At 43.2% G+C, this 21,503-nt stretch overlaps 1 protein-coding gene across 4 annotated transcripts in view; it reads right to left on the minus strand.

The window, feature by feature from the left end:
* LOC105472729 (MIS18 kinetochore protein A) overlaps nt 1-21,503 on the minus strand; it is a 252,915-nt gene that overhangs the window by 210,838 nt on the left and 20,574 nt on the right. For 3 of the 4 annotated variants that reach the window (XR_011622791.1, XR_011622790.1, XR_981764.3), the window contains exon 4: nt 3,413-3,536. Coding sequence is in view for 1 of the 4 variants with exons in the window: in XM_071095609.1 (XP_070951710.1) it covers nt 3,476-3,536 (61 nt within the window). In the remaining 3 variants the exon portion in view is untranslated. Of the gene's footprint in view, nt 1-227; nt 3,537-21,503 lie in introns of those variants that run through there. The other variant, XM_071095609.1, reaches the window with a different exon arrangement.

Below are 21,503 nucleotides of genomic sequence, written 5' to 3' on the forward strand. Positions count from 1 at the left end.
CATATATGTATATATCTATAGATATATAAAGACATACGTATAGATACATAGACATATATGTATATATCTATAGATATATAAAGATATATATGTATATATCTATAAAGATATATGTATATCTTTATATATCATATATAATATCTTTATATATGTAATATATATCTTTATAGTATCCATCATTTTTAAGGGTGAATAATATCCATTGTATACTGAATAACATCCTTTGTATATAGAATAGTATCCATTGTGTGTGTGTGTGTGTATATATATACAAAATTGAATATTATTCAGCCTTTAAAAAAGATGAATATTATTCATCTTCAAGACAACATACATGAACTTGGAGGACATCATGCTACGTGAAATTAACCAGGCACAGAAAGAAAAATCCTGCATGATCTCACTTATGTGAGGAAACTTTTAAAGAGTCAGATGCATAGAAACAAAGAATTAAAACTGTGGTTACTGGGGTGGACAGAGAGGGAAGAAATGAAGAGATACAGGTCAAAGGAGACAAAGTTGCAGATAGGCAGGATGAATAAAATCCAGAGACCTAACGTACAACATGGGGACTACAGTTATAATATTATATGGTATACTGGAAGTTTGGTAAGAGAGTAGATTTTAGGTGCTCTCTACAGGGTATTAGAGTGAGCAGAGATGGAGCATCACTGGGAACCTGAAAATGATCATTTTATCTGGTTCAGCTTTGACATACACAGTGAAATTGTTTCTGTTTGAAAACAGGAAAGGCAGTAGTCTAAATTCACTTAACCTTTACATACTAGGCAAACAAATAATTGTACAATTTACAAAAGAACAACAGGTTTCTTTAAATAGGCCAGTGTTTAATTGCTTTCCTGGATGAATTATTTGTTTTCTGGATAAAGGCATGAGTCAATGAGTTCAATGAGTTCAGCTCAGTTCAGTGAGCACCACAGCTCTTTGCTATGTAAATGACCTATTTAGAAATGAATTGCATTTCTGAATTTTTCTCAGCAGCAGTTGTTTTTAACCAAGGGCCTTGCACATCAATTGTTCTGTAATCTTCAGGGTCGGGATGGGGAGAGAAACAAAAGAAATAGCAAATTAATTGTATCTTGTAATCGTAAGAAACCACAGTTTGAGAGTTTGCCATCTTGTTGAAAGAAAAAAAATTGCTATGTGCAGTGATACCGTAATCAAAATGACAAGCCATGGAAAAGGAATTTCAGGCATACTGTCCTGTTTTAAGCTGAAGCACAGAGAATAAAGTATGTAGCAGCCACGGCTTTGATTCTGGTCAGAATGACTGAGGTTTCTTCTCTACAATTGCTTAACCTTGGCCATCAAATTTTGTGCCACTTCTTAAGCTACCATTGTGGGCATATGGAATCATCCTCCTGGGACCTAACTCGTGTCATCTTATCATGCAGGCAGGGGACCCTGATTTCATTACCAGGATTGTAGGCACAAAACAGGATGGATAGGGTTCACAAGGACCCCTACCCCAACCATGGACTTGCTCTGCTCCCTCTCCGCCCCTGGCCATGGCAAATTGATCCAAGGAGGAAGACAGTGGACTCAAACTGAGCCAAAATTAAAGGGGAACACAAAGTAAAAGATATTCTACAAACACCTCACCAATACTCCTCAAAACCGTCCAGTCATCAAAAACAAGGGAAGTCTGAGAAATTCTGTCTAGAGAAGCCTCAGGAGATATGACTACTAAATGTAATGCAGTGCCCTGGATGGGCTCCTGAGGCAGACAAATGATATTAAATAAAAACTAAGGAAATCTGAGTAAACTGTGGAATTGAGGTAATAACAATGTGTCAACATCCATTCATTATTTGTGACAAATGTACCATAGCAGTGTTAACAACAGGGGAAATAGTACAGGGACTCTTTCTCATATTCTTGCAACTTTTCAGTAAACTGAAACTATTCTAAAATTATAAGTTGATCAAAAAGAAGGAATTTAGAGACCAGAGGTGGTTGGAGCAGAGGGTTCTCGCCCCACCCTAGAAAGTGGTCCTGATGCTGACGATGCTGGAGTGGCCCCAATTCCTGCTCAGCCTTATGGTCTTTCTTTGATCCCATGAGCTTCCTCAATGTGCTTCCCATAGTCCTAATGCCAAACATGCTGAAGTTACCTAGGATGAAATCTGTTGCTTGCAACCAAAGGTTCTTAGCAGAAGCTCTGCTTCTGAGTCCTTAGGAAAAAGGTAGTGCCAGCTCTCAATTTATAAGGCAATGGTTGGGCCACCATATGGTGTGGATGTCTGTCCCCTCCAAATCTCCTGTTGAAATGTAATCCCCAATGATGGAGGTGGGTCCTCTCACGACTGGCTTAGCGGCATCCTTGGTGGTGAGTGTGTTCTCACCCAGTTCATGTGAGAGCTGCTTGTTTAAAGGAGTCTGAGACCTCCCCCTTGGCTCTCTGGCTCCCTCTCTCATCATATGACATGCAGGCTCCACCATGATTAGAAGCTCCCTGAGGCCTCACCAGAAGCCCAGCAGATGCCGGCACCACACTTCCTGTACAGCCTACAGAACCATGAGCCAAGATAAAACCTCTTTTCTTTATAAATTACCCAGCCTTGGGTATTCCTTTATAGTGACACAAGAACGGACTAACAGTAAGCTGTAATGCAAATCTTATTCTATAATTTTCATACTTTTCCTCAGTAAACATTTTACCAGAGCTCTTGAGACAGAGGAGCACCTATTTCACTCTTTCCTCTCCTCTCCTCCCAGCATGGGTCTCCACAGAGATAGTGTCCATGACCATGGCAGACATAGCTAATTGATCACAACACTTATTCCCTGAGCATGAATGCAGAGGAGTAGATGCTGTTGGTATTGCTCCCAGGTTCCTTTTATCAGCAAGGGCACCCATTTCCTGGCTGCTATGAATGCCAATACTGGATACTCACAGCTGCCCCCACCTCCAGAGAAATGTCTTCAGCAGAATTGGAGGATCTTCACCTGAGGCAGCCAGCAACCAATAACTGACTGATAAAGTCCAGCCCCCTTGCTTCGAAGTGCATACAACTCTGAGGTTTGATTTATGCTCTAGAGGCCTGCATGGGATTAAACTGAAATTGGGCTGCAGCTGAGACCACATCCCTATGTAGCTCCTTCCCTATCTGGCTTCCCTCACTCCCTTCTCCAAAGAGCCCCTTTCAATAAACCCAGTGCATCTGAATCCTTGCCTGAGGTTCTGCTTCAGAGAACCCAACACAGTGACTCATGCAGCCACTACCGATACATAAGTGTTGACACAGGAGGTGAAACCTATTTGACATTTCTACTAGGAAAAATACGAACAAATGGGAGAAACTGTGCCAGCAAAAAAGGAAACATCAACAAAGAAGCTAGAAGCCTATTTAACCACCAGCCCCTGCAAAGGCCAAGGAGAGTGTACAACCTGCACGTTCTCTGTGGAGACACCGCGTTCAGGCACGGTTTGAGACCTGCCCACCATCATCCATCATTGGACTGCCTGGTCCTCAGTCCACCATGGAGAACAAGATTTTCTATGGGAAGGACATCTGCAGGATAAAACGGGAAAAGGAGAAGGTAAAGAGGGACAGCTGTTACTTCCAGGAGCTGTCCTGTCTGATCACAGAAAGCATTTCTCATTCCCTTTGAAAAGTGTCCTGGTGAAGAAGCAGGCGCACTGTCTCAAGAGCCCCCCTGCAAGTGGCATCAGGGAACTCTCACGCAGTTGGGCATTTTTATTACTAAATATAACCTAGTCTTTTTTTTCCCCTGCTATTGTTTAATGCCAGCTGTGTTTTATTTAAAATAAAAAAAGAGTGTACTTGGGCAGGAAATGTGTATGTAAGACTGATGAAACAGAAACCCAAAATAACATTGGTCAAAAAAAAAAAAAAATCAAAATCTATTTATCTATTTCTGTCTTATGTAGAAGTCCAGGCTAGTATGGCAGCTCAATGGCCTAGCTCTTGAGCGGGCACAGATTCCTCCCCATGTTGCTTTGCCATCTCCAGAGCATCACTCTTGTCTGGTGAGTCCAGCATGGTTCATCATTGCATCTGGACTTCAGCCAGCAGCAAGTGGGAACAGGTAAAGGGGTGGATATGTCCCTTCCTTTTAAGGGCATCACACATCATCTTAAGGCTATATTTTAATTCACCAAAAAGTTAAATACACAGCCACACCTACCTGCAAGGGAGGCTGGTGGATGGAGGGTTTAACTTGGGAGCCGTGAGTCCAGCTACAAATTGACTGTTCTATTGCTATGAGCAAAAAGAGAATGAGGGTACAGTTGGCAGGGCAATGAGATATCAGGAATGCAAGCAAGGGTTTGAGAGCAATGATACCTTCTTAGGGAAACTGGGCTGACTTGAGGGTCTCAGACACCCCAGTTCATTGCCTCTGGTGGATTGTATTACTGTTCCCCCAAATTCTACTTTCCTCTCATGGTGCAACACCTTCACCCACCCCCTGCAAAAATCAACTTGCTTCAGCCAATGAGATGTGGGCAGAAGTGGCATGTGTTGCTTTCAGGAGAAAGCTATAAAGGCCAGCCCATGATTCATGGTCTCTTTCTTCTCTTTGCCACAAAACCAGCAATGTTCCAGACAGGCTGTTCCATCAGCGTTGGAACTGCAGGTGATGTGGGCAGAACCAAGCCAACCTGAGGGGGTCATGCAGCATGAAAGAGAAACAAACTTTGATGCTGCTGCAAGCCCCTGAGGTTGCCAGGTTGCTGATGTGTTAGCACAGCATAACTCAGCCTGGCCTGACAGGTACAGTGTCATGTCTGCCTGCCAGTGTATCCAGAGTGGAGTCAACGTCCAAAAAGTACAACCAATTGCCGTAGCTTAATAGTACTAATGGCTGCCTTTCACTGAACACTTACAATGGGCTAAGCCTTAATAATTTAAGTAACATTAAAGAAACCATTTAAGCTTCACTTGGAGTTGATAATCAAATTACAGATAGTTCCTAATGCTTTCATTTCATAATTGATCACTGAAATGCACATGGGTAACTCGTATTTGAAACAACTCTAATGAGTCCTTTTATAAAATAAGAGTCTTTGGGGAAGAAACCCTGCCCCTAAATATATTTTATGAGTTTAACATTTTACAAATTGCAAAACTGTAAAATTATATTCCTGATAATTAGGAAAAATGATCATTTTAATTATTTTATCATTAACATACTATTAGATGGACAGCTAGGATACTCTGACTGTGAGTAGGGGAGGAACCAACCAGAACTAGCTAAAAGGCTAAGGATGGTCTTAACAGACCCAGTCAGAAGTACAGAGGCAGGGAAGCTCCAAGCTTGGTTCAGTGGCTCTATGGTGTCATTAAGGACCCAGATGCTCTCCATCTTTCTGCCCTGTAATCCTTATGTCAGTAATGCCTCCCCTTATGGTCACAAGGAGGAGGCTGCCATAGCCCCAAGTACCATATCTATATAATATGACAACATCTGGCAAAAGGAGAGGGGAGAATGGCAGTATCTCCATACTCATCTCTTCTTCTAAGGCAGAAAAGCCATTTTCTAAAGCCCCATAATAGATTTCACCCAACCCCTGTGTCACATGAACTCTTTGCCCATGCCTAGCCACAAACAAGACAAAGAAGGCAAATTTCTTGTACTTGTAAGAATCCACATGGCTAAATTAGTTAGGATAGGATAGGTTGTGCTGCAGTGACTACAATCCCCCAAATCTCAATGGCTTTATACAACTTAGGTTTGTTCCACACATTCATACTATAAGTCCACGAAGTCTCTCAGGGATCCAGGATACACCATTTTTAATGTGAGGCCTTCCCATTTCCTACAGCAGGGGATGAGAGAGCCAGAGGGTCATACACAAGCTTTTCTTTACTTCAGTCTGGAAATAATTTATGTTTCTTCTACCCACTTTAATCATAACTTGCTCCATGACCCCACCCTGCTGTAAGTGCTAGACAATGCACAGGGACAGATGAAATTCTGTCTCTGCCATGTTGGCTTTTCCCCATTATCACCATTCCCTCTTTGTTATCCCTTTGCCCCTTCCTCAGTCAACCCCCAATACCATCACCTCTATGCCCTAGTTTGTGTGGTCCACGTCACTCCTCCCTTCCTCAGAGCTCTGTGGGTCCCAAGTCCTTCTTGCATCTTTGTGACTGTACCACTCTAGTGACTTCTGTAAGTCAAAAGCATTCTTTCCTCTGCCTGTTGCTGCTGTCAAGAAGAGGGAGGGGTGATTTTTGGGAACCATGAATAGAGGAAAAAGGACATCAGAAATTCCTGTTCCAATGTACAATTTGATGTTTGTCAAAGTGTGTAAATAATCATCCCAACCTCACAGTATGAGGATTTGTTTCTTGGGGTAAAGAAAATACCTATTTTAGTTTTACATAAGAGATACGGATTCCACCTAACATAACATTGTCTTTATAATTTTAATTGTATAAGGAAAAAATTATATATATGCACTGGGAAAAAATATTAGCAAAATATTAACAGCATTTATACCTGTGCAATGGGATTATGAGTAACTTATTTTCTTCTTAACATATAAATGTAATCCTTCAATAATGGAGTGGGGGAAGAACTATTTTAAAGAGGTCAAGCTTTTTCAACCCCAAGGTAACACTTCTCTACACTTGCTTTCCGTCTGACCTTGAGAAGTTAATTTCCAGCACAAATACCAAGTATTATTATTATTAGAGGTTAGTTTTCTGGTAGGGAGGCAGGAGCTAGGGACAAGGGGAAGGATATTTTACCTGAACTTAAAGTGGAAAGCATTTATGCAATTTTTCATTCCCAGGAACAATCTTCCAGCTGAACTAAACATTCTTCGGAGCTGATACTGATAAGGTTTGACAGAAAATATAATCCCAATCATTTCCACCCAGAAATGTTGAGCAGAAAACTGAAGTGGGAAAAGAATTTCTATCACCAAAAGCTTTCTTGTGCTGCTCTTTGTTATTTATAAGATTCTCACCATGAAAGATTCCCTACGAAGGGGCCATCGCAACCAGGTATGTGCAAGCTGCCTTGGAAGAAAAATGGATTCTTTGACTGACTGTGAGCCACAGGAGGCTTTTATAATATTCTGGCCACAGAAGAGCCACGAGAAAGAAAACAGAACGGGAAAAGGGCTCAGCTTGAGTTCCACCCTTAGGTTTGGTATTTTCTGTTGCTGCTTTTAAACAAAGAAAGCTCAAACTCTATTTAGCCCTCTGAGGAGGAAAAGTGCTACAGGATTGGCACATTAATTACATGCCAAGGGCATTTTCCTAAGGAGAAAATCTTTGGTGGTTTCAAAGAAAAATACACTGCTGTTGACTGAAAGAGCTTCTGGGTTATTCCTGATCACCTTTCCTGAACCACAGACATCTGTTTCTTCTGGGTACTATTGAAACAAAAAAAGTTATACCTAAATAAGTAAGCATCCTTAAAGCAGAATTGCACTTGAGTTGTTGGGAATTATGTACCAATACGCAGCCCAGGTCTGTGGGGGACACGGTGATGTCAAGGTCACGGTGCTGCGAATGTTGCATCGCATCGCTGCGATGTTGGTTCTGCAGAAAGCAGAACCAACATCAACCAATTATGTGACTGTATGGACTGAACCTTTGCGTCCCTTAAATTCATACATTAAAACCTAATCCCCAACATGGTGGCACTGGGATGTCTTTGGACAGGTGACTAGGTCATGATGGTGAAGCCCTCATGAATAGGACTAGTGTCCTTATAAGGAGCTAAAGAGAGGAGAGTTCTCCCTTCTGCCTCATGAGTACGCAGCAAGAAGATGTCATCTAGGAACCAAGAGCAGCTGCCACCAGATGCCAAATCTACGGGGCCTTGTTCTTGGACTTCCCAGCCTCCAGAATGGTGAGAACTAAATTTCTCACAGTTGTAGTTGATAAGCCACCCAGTTGGTGGTATTTTCTTATAGCAGCCAAAACAAACTAAGACAGTGACCCTGGGCAAAATCAAGGGATCCAGCCAGACTTGGTTTCTTCTCCATCTATAGGATGGTGATAATAATAGCCCACAACAACGTTGTCAGGATTAAATAAGACTTGGATATACAATATATGTTGCTACACTTACTTGGATCTATACATGAATGCCCTCGTCTTTGTACACAAACATCTGTGTCTGCAACGAACTGCCACAAACACTGATGCCCAAAAGATGTGGTTTTGGTTCTGTTTTTAAAGTACCTACTCAAGGAAATTCGTCCAGCAATCCCTTCTCAGTGAACTCATACTGCAGAGCGTATTTGTATCCCTCTCCCTTGGATTCATTTATTTGCAGTTTATTTTTCTAGCAGTCACTACAATCCCCATAATACAGGAAGTCTCGTTCATGGTTCACGTCTGGGAGACTTGACAGATGCTGCTTAAATATTTAGAAATTTCTCCTTAAAGAAAGCAGCTGAAACTGAGGCCTGTCAAGCTGTTAAAATGTGGCCCTATTCCTCAAACTCACGTTTCAATGTTAAGACTGTATTTGGCTTTCGGTGTTTCTAGAAAGGCCGTAGTGATTTTTACATGTATATTTTTTCAAAGTCAACATAGATGGCACTTACCTTTTCATAACTTTCATATACAACGTCATGACTGAAAACCAAACATGTAACTGACTGTTCACTTTCAATTTAAGTTAAGTCATTTGGTGTGGTTATTACAAAAGTAGAACTTCAAATTCTTCTCCATCCAAAGAAAATACAATTAAAATCGAAGCAACATTCCAGTGGAGTACTGCTTTATTTGAAGAAGAAAAATGTCTAGCTGACAATAAAAAAAAAAAAAAAATTCAAGAAAGCAAGACAGCCAACTGTCAAGGATGTGACACCAAATGGCACCTTAAGCATCATCATTCTTATGATTCTGTCTCAGTGAAGATGGTGCGGCAGGGTGATGGGCTACATCCTATTTCCCTTTCCTTAGAAGGAAGGAACACGGAGTTCCTGAGAATTTAGGAAGACTTGGAGCCAGCTTCCTCGGCCTTGTGGCCTGTCTGCTAGACCAGACTGTCTGAAGCGGAGATGTGAGAAATTAAACATCAGAGAAGGAAGTAGGGCTTCTCAGGCTGGGTTTCTGACATTCTTTCCTCCCCTGACAGGTGTAATAAAAGACACACATGTCAACCCTTAACAGCTCAGAGGCAAAGCAGGTAACATTTCACGATAAAGAACACCATTATGGAAAACTGCCTTATCGAGCTATTTTCTTGTCCCACAGAAGACTCAAAGAAATTCTTCTGTGTTGCTCTCTTGACAATTTCATACCAGAAAGGATTTTTACAGCAGCAAGAAGCAGCCTGAGAGCGACTGAATTTTCCAATACAAACCTGAATGCACTTCAGGATGAAGGATGATAAGGCTCCATGGCTTTCACTTTCCAAAGATGCCTGGATATGGCCATTTTGGAAGGTGAAAGGCAGTGCCTGTTTCCTCATCATATTATTTTACTGAGTAAAATAGATAATCTTAGGTAAAAATATCTGTCATTTTTTTTCCATGGTATTTAATATAATGATTTCATTTTGATTGGGGAAAAAGCCCGTAAGTATATTTTCTTCATCTGAATTAGACTATACTTAAAGAAAAAAAAAAAGTTTCTGAGTGCTGCAGCACAGCAACAACGTCTCTGCTCCCTGTTTGTAGAATGATCACTCTGTGATTAAAAGCCTCCTTCTAAATGTGACTTCTTGTCTGTATTCTTGAATGTAGACAGTGTTTAGCCAGTGAACCATTAGTCATTTTTTCCCACAAATATGATTGGGCACCTGCTGTGTGGCAGGTCCTGTGCTGGGCTTATCAAAAAGAATGTCACTATCCCTGCCCTCCAGAAGCTCCCAGTGCTGTGGGACTCTGACAGATGGACAGGGGTAGCGAAGACCCAGACATGGTGGGGCCAGATCGAACTGGCAATGTTTTAAAACACTTCTTTCAGTAAAAGTGTAGCCAGAGTCCTAACAAATGAGTGAACTATTTACCTACCTCCCCAAGACAGTGTGGTATTGGCAGAACAAAAGAGAGCACCTGGAAACAGACCCACACAGATAGAACAAACTGATTCTTGACAAAGGTGAAAAGCAATTCACTGGAAGAAGGATGGCTTTCCAACAAACGGTGTGGACCTACTGGACATCCAGAGGCAAAATAAATAAACTTCAGCATAAACCTCATACCTTATTAAAAAAAAATTCAAAATAGATCACAAACCTAAATGAAAAACGTTAAACTTTTTAGAAACAAACATAGGAGAAAATCTTTGTAATCTGAGGTTAGGCAAAGAGTTCATAGATATGACACCAAAAAAGATAAAGTTGCTAAATTGAACTTCTTCAAAATCAAAACCTTTTGCTCAGTGAAAAGTTAAGAGAATAAAAAGTCAAGCTACAGACTGGGAGAAAATATTTTTTAAATACCTAACAAAAGATCTAGAATATAAAAAGAACTACCAGAGTGCAGCAGTAAGAAAACTGAAACCCAGTTTTTAAAAATGGTCAAAACACTTGAATAGGTGTGTTACCAAATGGTATATATATGTGACAAGCATATGAAAAAGATATTTATCATAGTTATTAGGCAGATGCAAATGAAAATAATCATGAGGAACCACTGCAGACCTATTAGAATAAATTTTAAAATCTGACAGTAACAAGTGCTGGTGAGGATGCAGAGAAACTGGAACATCTAAACATTTCTTATAAAGTTAAACATAGACTTACCATATGACCCAGCAATTCTACTCATAGGTGTTTACCCAAGAGAAATGTGAGCCTGTGTCCACTCAAAAATTTGTATGTAGATATTCATTAGAAGTTTTATTTGTGACAAGGCCAGATGCGGTGGCTCACACCTGTAATCCCAGCACTTTGGGAGGCCAAGGCAGGCCTCCCAGATCACCTGAGGTCAGAAGTTCGAGAGTAGCCTGGTTAACATGGTGAAACCCCATCTCTACTAAAAATACAAAAATTAGCCAGTGAGCTGCAATGAGCCGCAGTGAGCCGAGATCGTGCCACTGCACTCTAGCCTGGGTGACACAGCCAGACCCTGACTCAAAAAAAATAAAAATAAAAAAGAAGAAGTCATAACAGCATAAAACTAGAAACCACCCAGATGTCCATCATCAGTGGGTTAACAAATTGTAGTATATCCATACGATGGATCACCAGCAGCAATAAAAACATACAACCTAGTGATTCCTGCAATAACATGGATGATCTCAAAAGCATTCTGCTAAGTGAAGGAAAGTCAGATACAAAAGACTACATACAGTATGATTTCCTTCATATAATATTCTAGAAAAGGAAAACGCACAGCGACAGAAGAAAGCACAGTGGGTTGCACCGGGCCAGGGCTGGGGAGGAAATTGACTCTAAAAGGGTGTAAGGGAATTTTTTTAAGGTGATATAAATATGCTACATTGTAATTGTGAGGGGGTTATGTGAGGGTATGTATGTGTCAAACTCATCAAATTGTACATTTCATTTTTTACTAATTTGATCCTATGTAAAATATGCCACAAAAAGCTGACTTTTACAAAATCAGTGGGGGCCAGGCATGGTGGCTCATGCTTATAATCACATTTTGGGAGGCCGAGGTAGGAGGATCGCTTGAGTCCCAGAATTTGAGATCAGCCTGTGCAACATAGTGAAACCTCATCTTTACAAAAAATCAAAAAAGTAGCCAGGTGTGGTGGTGCTTGCCTGTAATCCCAGCTACTTGGGAGGCTGAGGTGGGAGGACTGCTTGAGCCTGGGAGGTCGAGGCTGCAGTTAGCTATGATTGAGCCACTGCACTGGAGTCTGGGCAACAGAGACCCTGTCTCAGAAACCAACCAACCAACCAACCAATCAATGGGAAGTAAAAATCCATACATGAAGCCAAGAGTTTTTTGGAAAAGGCACAATGATGGAAGGATTTTATATAGAAGATATCAAAATATGGTAACTATAAAGTGACCATAATTTTAAAAGTATGCTACTGGTACAGCAATAGACAAATGGATCTGTTGTTGTAAAATAAAGTCCAAAAACAGAGCAATGTGCATATTCAGTAAATAGTTTAGGCAGCAATTTAAATTTGCAGGAAAAAATGAACTGTTCATAATTCAATAAATAGAATTGAAATCTGGATTTCATTTGGAAAAAGAATTGTTCCATAGTGCACATCGTTCTCAACAGTAAAATCTCAATTGATTAATTAATAATTGACCTACTTGTGAAGACTCATGCCATTGATTTCATGATCCTATTTAATGTCTGGAAGACCACTTCCTGCATTATGGTAGGCAGGTCCCTACAATAAATGAAAAGAATGCTCCCGAACACCCAAACTGATGGTTTCACTTCTGCCTTCTAGTGGGCATCATTCCTCACACTGGGAAGATAGGTATCTGAAGTGTTCCCTTCCACCTACACAGATAAAGGAGAGAGGATGGAAACCCTGAAATGTCAACATCCCTGTAGCTCTTCCGAGATGCCAAAGTAGATAGATGATCGTGTGTGTAGCTGAGCCCTTTAGTGTTCCTTAGATGTCCAACAGAGGGACGAAGAGTCAAAATTCTCTCTGCATCGTAAGAGGAATTCAGGAGAAGCACCTTTCAGGAGGGAAGGCTCTAGCAACACCAGAGGAAGCTGCAGCTGGGAAGCAGACGGCCAGGGAACAGTTCTTGGTGGCAGGGCCAAAGGACTTCCGAGATAAGGAGGCCAATGGCTAATACTCAAGGTTAAGCCATCAGTGTCAGGCAGTGTGAGCCTGCCCTCTGTCCTTCCAAACCTTCAGTAAAGACCTCACACCTGACTATGCTGGGTGAGTTGTTTCGGGGTAAGTGTCAGTGTTGTGGGGAAGCTTTTCTTCCTATTCCTGATCTTTCCTTCTATGAGTCATGACATCCATTCACCTGACACTCAGCCTCCCTCTGCCCCTGGCCATCTGTATTAGGCCATTCTTGCATTGCTATAAAGAAATACCGGAGACTGAGTAATCTGTAAAGAAAAGAGGTTTAATTGGCTCATGGTTCTGCAGGCTTTACAGGAAACATGATGCTGGCATCTGCTTGGCTTCTAGAGTGGCCTCAGGAAGCTCATAATCATGGTAGAAGGTAAAGAGGGAGCAGGCACAGGGCCAGAGAAGGAGCAAGAGATGGAGGGGGAGGTGCTACACCCTTTTCAACAACCAGATCTCACAAACTGACTCACTATGGTGAGGACAGTATCAAGGGGATGGTGCTAAACCATTCATGAGAAATCCGCCCCCATCATCCAATCACCTCCCACCAGGCTCTACCTGCAACACTGGGGATTACATTTCAACCAGATATTTGGGCGGAGACATGTATACAGACTCTATGACCACCCCTCATTTGCTGGAAAGGGAGGCTGGGCCAGCAGAGCTCAGCTGCTGCTCCTGCTTGTCTTTCAGAACCCGTCAGGTGTAGACCTGGGACTGCGCGTGCCGTTCAGCGCATCCCTCCTTCCCATCAGTTCTGCTGGCCTCTGAGTCTCTGGTTTCTGTTAGGAAACCCACTACTGTGCCCCCGAGGCACATTCTCCTCTCCTTTTGTCTTGGCTTAGGAGTCTGGCAAGGGAGAGAGGGTATGATTTATGGAGCCCCTCAAATCTCAAGAAGAGGTTCTATGTGTAAAGGAAAAGCCCCAAGATTCATCCAAGCACACAGGAAACCAAGGACAGTGTCCTTGTGGGAACTCCCTGAGAAAATTTCATTCCAGAACTCAGAGTTGAGGGCATCTTCCTTCTCTTTGTCTTATCTGACTCTTGTCCTAAATCCTTCATTTGTCACCAGAGTCCTGACAGACCCTTTCCGGCGCCTTCTCTTTCAGTCACTGGCCTTCAGAATCTCAAGAGCAGCAATCCCAGTTCTGCCAAGCCTCCAGCAGTGTCTGCCAGAGCGGGAGCTGGGGCAGACAGGCTGATGATGGAGGGAAACGAGCAGAAAGTGCTTTTCTCTGAGACTTCCCTTCAAAATATGTGCTGCTTTGGCTCTGAAGGGCAGAACTTTATTTTATTTTATTGTCAGAAGAAAAAGAGACAAGTTGCTTCTGACCAAAAAAATGCAGTCAGTCATAGATGATGACTGGCTCCAACCCAAACACAGATTATGGGAAACACTCCATTTTGAGCAAGCACAAAGGCTTTCCCAGCAACTCTCGTCAACACCAATTATTTACCCCTCACTTTGGCGCTCTGCCCTTAACCAAGGCGAGGCTTAGAATCACTGAATCATGGGATCATCGGGCCCACTTGCCTCTACCTACCCACCCCAGTTCATCCACGAGAAACTGACCCAAAAGATGACATTGGGCCCACTTGGCTCTACCTACCCACCCCATTTCATCCATGAGAAACTGACCTAAAAGCTGACATCTCTTACCCACTTGGTAAGCAGTGGCATGATCCGGACCAGGATCCCAGACTCTGGAGTCTCAAGTCTACATTCATCCTGTGGCTCGGGATTTGTTTCACAGCTTCAGGCATCATCTCCCTTGGGGAAAAAGACTTCCGTGATGGCAGAGAACTAGTGCTTTGCAGAGAGAAGGAAAGAGTACCAAAATGTGAAGAGAGCCTGCTATGTTCCTGTTGCTGGGCTAGGGACGTGGCTAGAGTGGACACCTTTGGGAATGTCTTCCTAACAAGCCTCTCTGTTGGAGGACATTGTTTTGGGCTGACTTGTGGGCCACAAAAAGTTCATATGTTAAAGACCCAACCCCTGGATCTCCTAAAGTAACCATATTTGGATGTAGGGTTACGAAAGAGGTGATTAAGTTAAAATGAGGCCGTTAGGGTAGGCCCTAATCTGACCGCAGTCCTTATAAAAAGAGGAGATTAGGACACAGACCCATACGTGGAGGAAAAACGTGTGAAGACACAGGGAGAAGGTGGCCATCCGCAAGCCGAGGAGAGAGGCCTCAGAAGAAACCAACCCTGCCCACACCTCGATCTTGGACTTCCAAGCTACTCTAAACAAAGCCCAGTTGTTTCAGCCTCTCAGTCTGTGGTATCTTGTCGGGGCAGCCCAGAGACTCATATAGGCACCCAGTCCCCATCCTACTCAGGCTTCCAGGCTGGGAGCCTACCCCTCAGGCCAGAGTCAACTGAACCAAACAGACTGTATGTGAAGAGCTGGAACTGAGAGTGGCATAGAGATTGCTGCAGGGAAGAGCCTTGTTAGTGCAGACTTCAGGGTAAAGGTACCCCCTCCTAGTTGCTGAGCCCCAGAACAGCCCTGGTCTTCTCTGTCCTCCCTGTGGCTCCCAGGCTAGTCTTCCTGGTAAAATCCAGGAGAGACCCCAACACCCTTCCAAGAAATTCCCTTTCTTGGTTATGTGGCTTTGTTACTTGCAACCGAAGGGACTTTAGCCATGACACTGACATATGTCACCCCACGCAGTGTAATTTCTCCCTGAGGTATTACTGCCCCATCTTACAGACCAAGGAACTGAGATTCAAGGATATTAAGCAGCCGTTCCAAGTCACGAAATGGTGGAACTATAGGGATCTGCACTCAAGCTTCTTCCTCTCTCCATGCTCTCCTGGATGCTACACTTCTTCCTTGTCCCCCTGCAGCGCTCAGCTAGGAGTCAGGCATATGGTAGGTGCTCAATAAAAGCTTGTTAAATGGAATGGAGCTCACAGGCATATGTTCCATCTTTAGACTAAAGCATAGATAAATATGCTGCCCGTTCACACAATTGGAGCCACAGGTAAATAAAACCGGTGTCAGGAATTGATTCATCTCGTTACCCTTCTCTATTCAGACCTAATGAGGCCAGAGAGCTTAACCCAGGCTTTCCATGGAACCCTTTGCTTCACTCAGTAACACCAAGATAGTCCGGTCTCATTGAATTCACAAATTCCCTCTAACTCTTCCCATCTGTTCCGTGTTTATTTAACCTGCAGACCAGGGCAGCTACTTCCCCAGAGGAACTTCATAGTCTCCAGAAAGAAAGATCTGAACTTCCTCCCCTCCCCCATTTGTCTTGTAGCAAAAGGATATAAACCACCCCTTGTTAGGAACAGTAAACTTGCCTTTTTTCAAGGTTTAGAGCTTTGTAGGCAGTAAGTAGCTGGGGAGAAAAATGAAGAAAGGGCTCCACTGGCAAGGGCTTTCAGGGTATTTTTCTCTTCTTTATAAAAATAAAATTACTTTTCCCCTGTTGCTTTGGAAAGGCCCCAAAATAAACCTAAGAGCACTTGCATAGCTGTCATTAAACTTCCCAGGCTGATCGAGACTCTGAGGCTCCCTGGCAGAGAAAGATGGTTGATCTGGCCCTGCCATCTTGTATTTCATTGTGGATGCTTCAAGCTTGGGAAGGGGCCCTGACCTCTTAGCGCAACATCCCAGAGCAATGAGAGAGCAATGCGTTATTCTCTGACATTTGACAGACTAGAGGAGTGAGTGTGGGGGTGCTTCTCCCCACCGTGAAACCCTCCATGCGGAGCCCTCAGTAGACAGATGCAGCCTGTGCCTCCTCGTCTTCCACCCTCTAACACAGGACGGCCGGGTGGGGAAAGACAGCACAGGTGCAGTGAGCACGCCGCACAGGCACTCATCCACACTGTTTGCGTTTCTATTATATGTAGCCGTAATTAATCATGAAGACATCTGGGAGGAGCCATGGATATTCCAGCCTCAGCAGGGGAAAAAACACACCAAAATTATATCCCAGAATTAGAGCCGCTGATGTTTACATAGCTATTTACAAAGTAATTTTTATGGGGCTGTGTTAGTCCATTTTGTGTTGCTATAAAGGACTACTCGAGGCTGAGTAACACATAAAGAAAAGAGACAGGGCACCGGCATCTGCTTCGGGTCAGAACCTCAGGAAGCTTCCACACATGGGGGAAGGGGAGGAAGGGGGAGAGGGAGCTCTTTTAAACAACCAGCTCTTCCGTGAACTAATAGAGCCAAAAACTCAGTAGCATGGAGAGAGAATTAATTTAATTACCGAAGGTGGGAGACAGGTGGGAGACTGTCTATGGGCACAGGGTAATGTCTCTCAGAAACATTTATGCGTCTGTGTTTATGGTCCATAATATACTCCTGTCTCTCATATTTACCAGATGCTACAGTCCTTTCTTTGGACTTTAATAGCAACTAAAAGTCCATCTTACAAGAAGCACTCCTCTTCTTCCAGATTTTTGTCAATATAGTTTTAGAAAATTACCAGCCTAGGCAACATAGCAAGACCCTGACTCTACCAAAAGAAAATTAAAAATTAGCTGGGCATAGTGGCATGTGCCTGTAGTCCCAGCTACTCAGAAGGGTGAGGCAAAAGGATCGCTTAAGCCCAGGAGTTTGACACTGCAGTGAACTAAGATTGCACCACTGCACTCCAGCCTGGGCAACAAAGTGAGATCTTGTCTCAAAAGAAGGAGAAGGAAAAGGAGGAGGAGGAGGAGGAGAAGGAGGAGGAGGAGGAAAAGGAGGAGGAACAGAAGGAGGAGGAGAAGGAGGAGGAGGAGGAGGAGGAGGAGGAGAAGGAGAAGCGGAGGAAGAGGAAGAAAGAAGGGAGAAGGAAGAGGAGGAGGAAAAAGGAAGAGGAAGGAAGGAAGGGAGGGAGGGAAAGAGGAAGACAGAATAAGGAGAAGGAAAGAAGAAGAAGAAAGAAGAAGGAGGAGGAGGAAGAAGAGGAGAAGGAGGAAAAAGAAGAAGAAATGTATGTATTAATATATTTACTTGGTCAGCATTAGATAACTGCAAGGGAGCTATCTACAGCAAAGCAAAAAATATATGTTTTTAATGTAGCATTTATTCATCTCTGCTCCTGAAGAATGAGTGTACTCTCATCCCCTGGGGTCCAGCATACCCGCTGTCAGGAGTACCCCCTCCTTTCTCCCTCCCTTAACTAAGTTGACCTCCTACCTCACTGAGTTCAAGTTTGGGGGCCTAACCAGGAAAGAAAAATATGTCAGCTTTACAATGTGCCTTTCAGAAAACTGAAGTGTTGTCTTTATAAATTTAGATGTATCTCTTTTTTTCTAACCCAAGATGTCTTCCTTCATGGGTGAGAATACAAATTATTTTGCTTAGGGATCCCAAAGAATGACTGTGAAATTCCTGCCCCGCTGGCAGACAGGTGGTGCAGAGATCTCCCACCTCTGGATCTGGTGCTACTCACTCGTCCATTTCGTGAGCGCACAATGAGCATCTACTCTATGCCCAGATCCCTCCTAGGCTTAGAGAACTAAGGAAGGGGAGCTGTCGTCGGGACCTCTCCAGCTAGGAAAGGATGGAGGGATGGGATGTGCTTTAGGGGAGCTGTCCTCAGGACCTCTCCTGCTGGACGAGGATGGAAGGGTGGGATGCGCTTTAGGAGGGGTCACTCCATCGAACACCATGCAGATGGTGCCCCCACCATGACCTCCAGCATCAGAGGTGTGCACTGATGGCCTGCGGATGAGCATGGGAGAAACGAAGGCTCTATGCCGCTTTGCGTGTGGTCAGAGGCATTTCTCCCAATGCTTCTGCATCCTATTGGTGAGTGACAGGTACACAGCAGGCATGTGCAGTTTCCAGCTGAGGATTGTCACTTTGGAGCTCATTTGGGCTGCAAGGTTTCCATTCATGTTACCTACTTGCCCTCCCCCCCACCCCATTAGGCCTGCTCCCAAGGGAGGCTGAAATTCCCAGAATTCTTTATTAACATATTTTTCTTCTGACTCCACTTCCAACAGCCATTTTTATCTCTGACAGCAAGCTGGCCTCTGTCTCTGGAGCTGGACAGCATCATGCCCAGATCACTCCATTTTCAGAGCAGGCTTTAGCAGACTCCTGGCTGATGGGAGCCCCAGGGAGGGGAGCGGGGGAGTGAGCGACCTGCCCCCACTGCAATCACACGGCGAAGGTTACTTTCCCCTCCACCAAGTGGGACCCTTTGCAAAGCATTTGCTCCCTCTGCCTTTGGGTTGTCCTAATTCAGAAGGCAGGCTGCTGTCTGATTAGCCCAAAATGCTCCTAGAAGCTTCTCCCAAGAAGCACCCATTCAGGCACTACAGCTTCCAAATTACTCAACATTCAATTAGTTCATAAAAATTCATATTCCTGGAGAAAGTAAAAAAATTGGAAATAGTTTTAGTTGATATAATAGAATTTTTTTAAACCACATTTTGAAAAAAAAAAAAATCATAAATCCCTATAGAAGTAAACTGCTGGCCAGGCAGTGACTCACGCCTGTAATCCCAGCACTTTGGGAGGTAGAGGCAGGTGGATCACCTGAGGTCAGGAGTTCGAGACTAGCCTGGCCAACTCTGTCTCTAAAAATACAAAAAGAAATTAGCCAGGTGTGGTGGCAGATGCCTGTAATCCCAGCTACTCAGGAGGCTGACACAGGAGAATCACTTAAACCTAGGAGGTGGAGGTTGCAGTGAGCCGAGATCATGTCATTGCACTGCAGCCTGGACAACAAGAGTGAAACTCCATCTCAAAAAAAAAAAAAAAAAAGGACGAAAAAGTAAACTGCTTTATAACTTTAAATAGTTTTTCACACCTTTACCATGTCTACAGTAAACCAGTTCAAGGTTTCATTAATTATGTCTAATTTTTGTCATGTTATTATAAATAAGAAAACTAACCAGAGGGAGGTTAAGTAACATGCTCAGGGTTCTATGCTGGGCCGGACCTAGAACCCATCTCCTCTTTTATTCTTATTGCGTGTTCATTCCACAATCACATCTTAATCCGGGCCCAGATTTAACAGCCTCAGTTCTCCCACCGAATTCACACAATCCAGATTCATTCATTATATGGCACAAAGATTTCACTAGATGTTCAGAACTACATTGCAGTACAAAAAGTCTACAAATAGCTTCGTACATAATGCGGAGAGTTTGGGTAAGTGAACTATTCAATATTGTGAAATATTATGCAGTCATCAAAACAAAGTTGCAAAAGTATATTTGGCGATATAGCAAACCATAATATAATAATATAGAATATGCACAGCAAGCTGACCTTTTTATAATTATATGTATAAATAAAATGTATAGGAAATCATGTGAAAGGATATACCCTAAGATATTAATAGTGGTTACTTATGGATACTTGGATTATAGGTGATTTTATTGTCTTCAATTCAGTTTTCTGTAGAATCTTCTAATTTTTCTACAGTAAAAGTACATTTCTTGGGTACTTTTTTTGTTTGTTTTTTCTGAGACGGAGTCTTGCTCTGTCGCTCAGGCTGGAGTACAGTGGTGCAATCTTGGCTCACTGCAACCTCCGCCTCCTGGGTTTAAGCGATTCTCCTGCCTTAGCCTCCTGGGTAGCAGGGATTACAAGTGCATGCCACAATGCCTGGCTAATTTTTGTATTTTTTTAGTAGAGACAGGGTTTCACCATGTTGGCCAGGCTGGTCTTGAACTCCTGACCTCAAGTGATTTGCCTACCTTGGCCTCCCAAAGTGCTAGGATTACAGGCATGAGCCACCATGACCAGCATTCTTGGGTACTTTTTAAAGTTTCAAGGTTGTTTCAGCAGGAAGACCCATCTGGTTAAAAAACAAATGTGTGTTTGGCCAGGCGCGGTGGCTCACACCTGTAATCCCGGCACTTTGGGAGGCTGAGGAGGGCGGATCACGAGGTCAGGAGATCGAGACCATCCTGGCTAACATGGTGAAACCCCGTCTCTACTAAAAATACAAAAAAAATTAGCCGGGTGTGGTGGTGTCCACTTGTAATCCCAGCTACTCGGGAGGCTAAGGCAGGAGAATGGCATGAACCCGGGAGGTAGAGCTTGAGGTAAGCCAAGATCGTGTCACTGCACTCCAGCCTTGGCAACAGAGCGAGACTTTGTCTCAAAAATAAATAAATAAATAAACAAACAAAAACGTGTGTTTATGCCTGGGTTAAATACATTTAATAGTGTAAAAGTTCAGTCATTTCCATCTATTTTATCTCATCCCTAACTGGCTATGGATGTTAGTAAACTCAGTTGACTTCTTTGAGGATAAACATAAACATGTTTCACAAGCTTATTGATGTCTACTTTTAGTGAATTTCTTTAGGAAACAGAAGATTCATTACTAAACATTTTTTTCATGTCTATTATGTTGGGATTGTTCTCCCCAGAAACTGTGTATTGCTGCTCGAACCTAAAGAGAATTACTGTACTCTTTAGTGGACAAAATCACAAAACCACTGACTGGCCCACCCCGAATTGTGTTCCCTCAGAGACGACCACTGCCTCCAAGTCTTTTTTATCTATTTCTGCTTGATCTATCATCAGATTTCCCTGAGTTGCTGTTCAAACGTGTCCACATTTCTTTCATTTCTCTACTCCATTCCCACCCGACTCTGTTTCATCGGAGGACTTGGCATCTTTCTCCCTCACTTGAGCCTCGTGGCTTTCACACTCTGGTAGCTGAGGCCACCTTTGTTCAAAGGGCTCTCTACCAGGAGGCACACAAAGTAAGGTGACATGTGTGCTTGTTTTCCCAGGACAGTTGACATCTGTCATCCTGACTTAATTATGAGACGTTCCCTCTTCCACTCGCGAATGTGCCC

The sequence above is a fragment of the Macaca nemestrina genome, chromosome 4 (assembly GCF_043159975.1).
Source record: "Macaca nemestrina isolate mMacNem1 chromosome 4, mMacNem.hap1, whole genome shotgun sequence".
Classification (NCBI taxonomy): Eukaryota; Metazoa; Chordata; class Mammalia; order Primates; family Cercopithecidae; genus Macaca; species Macaca nemestrina.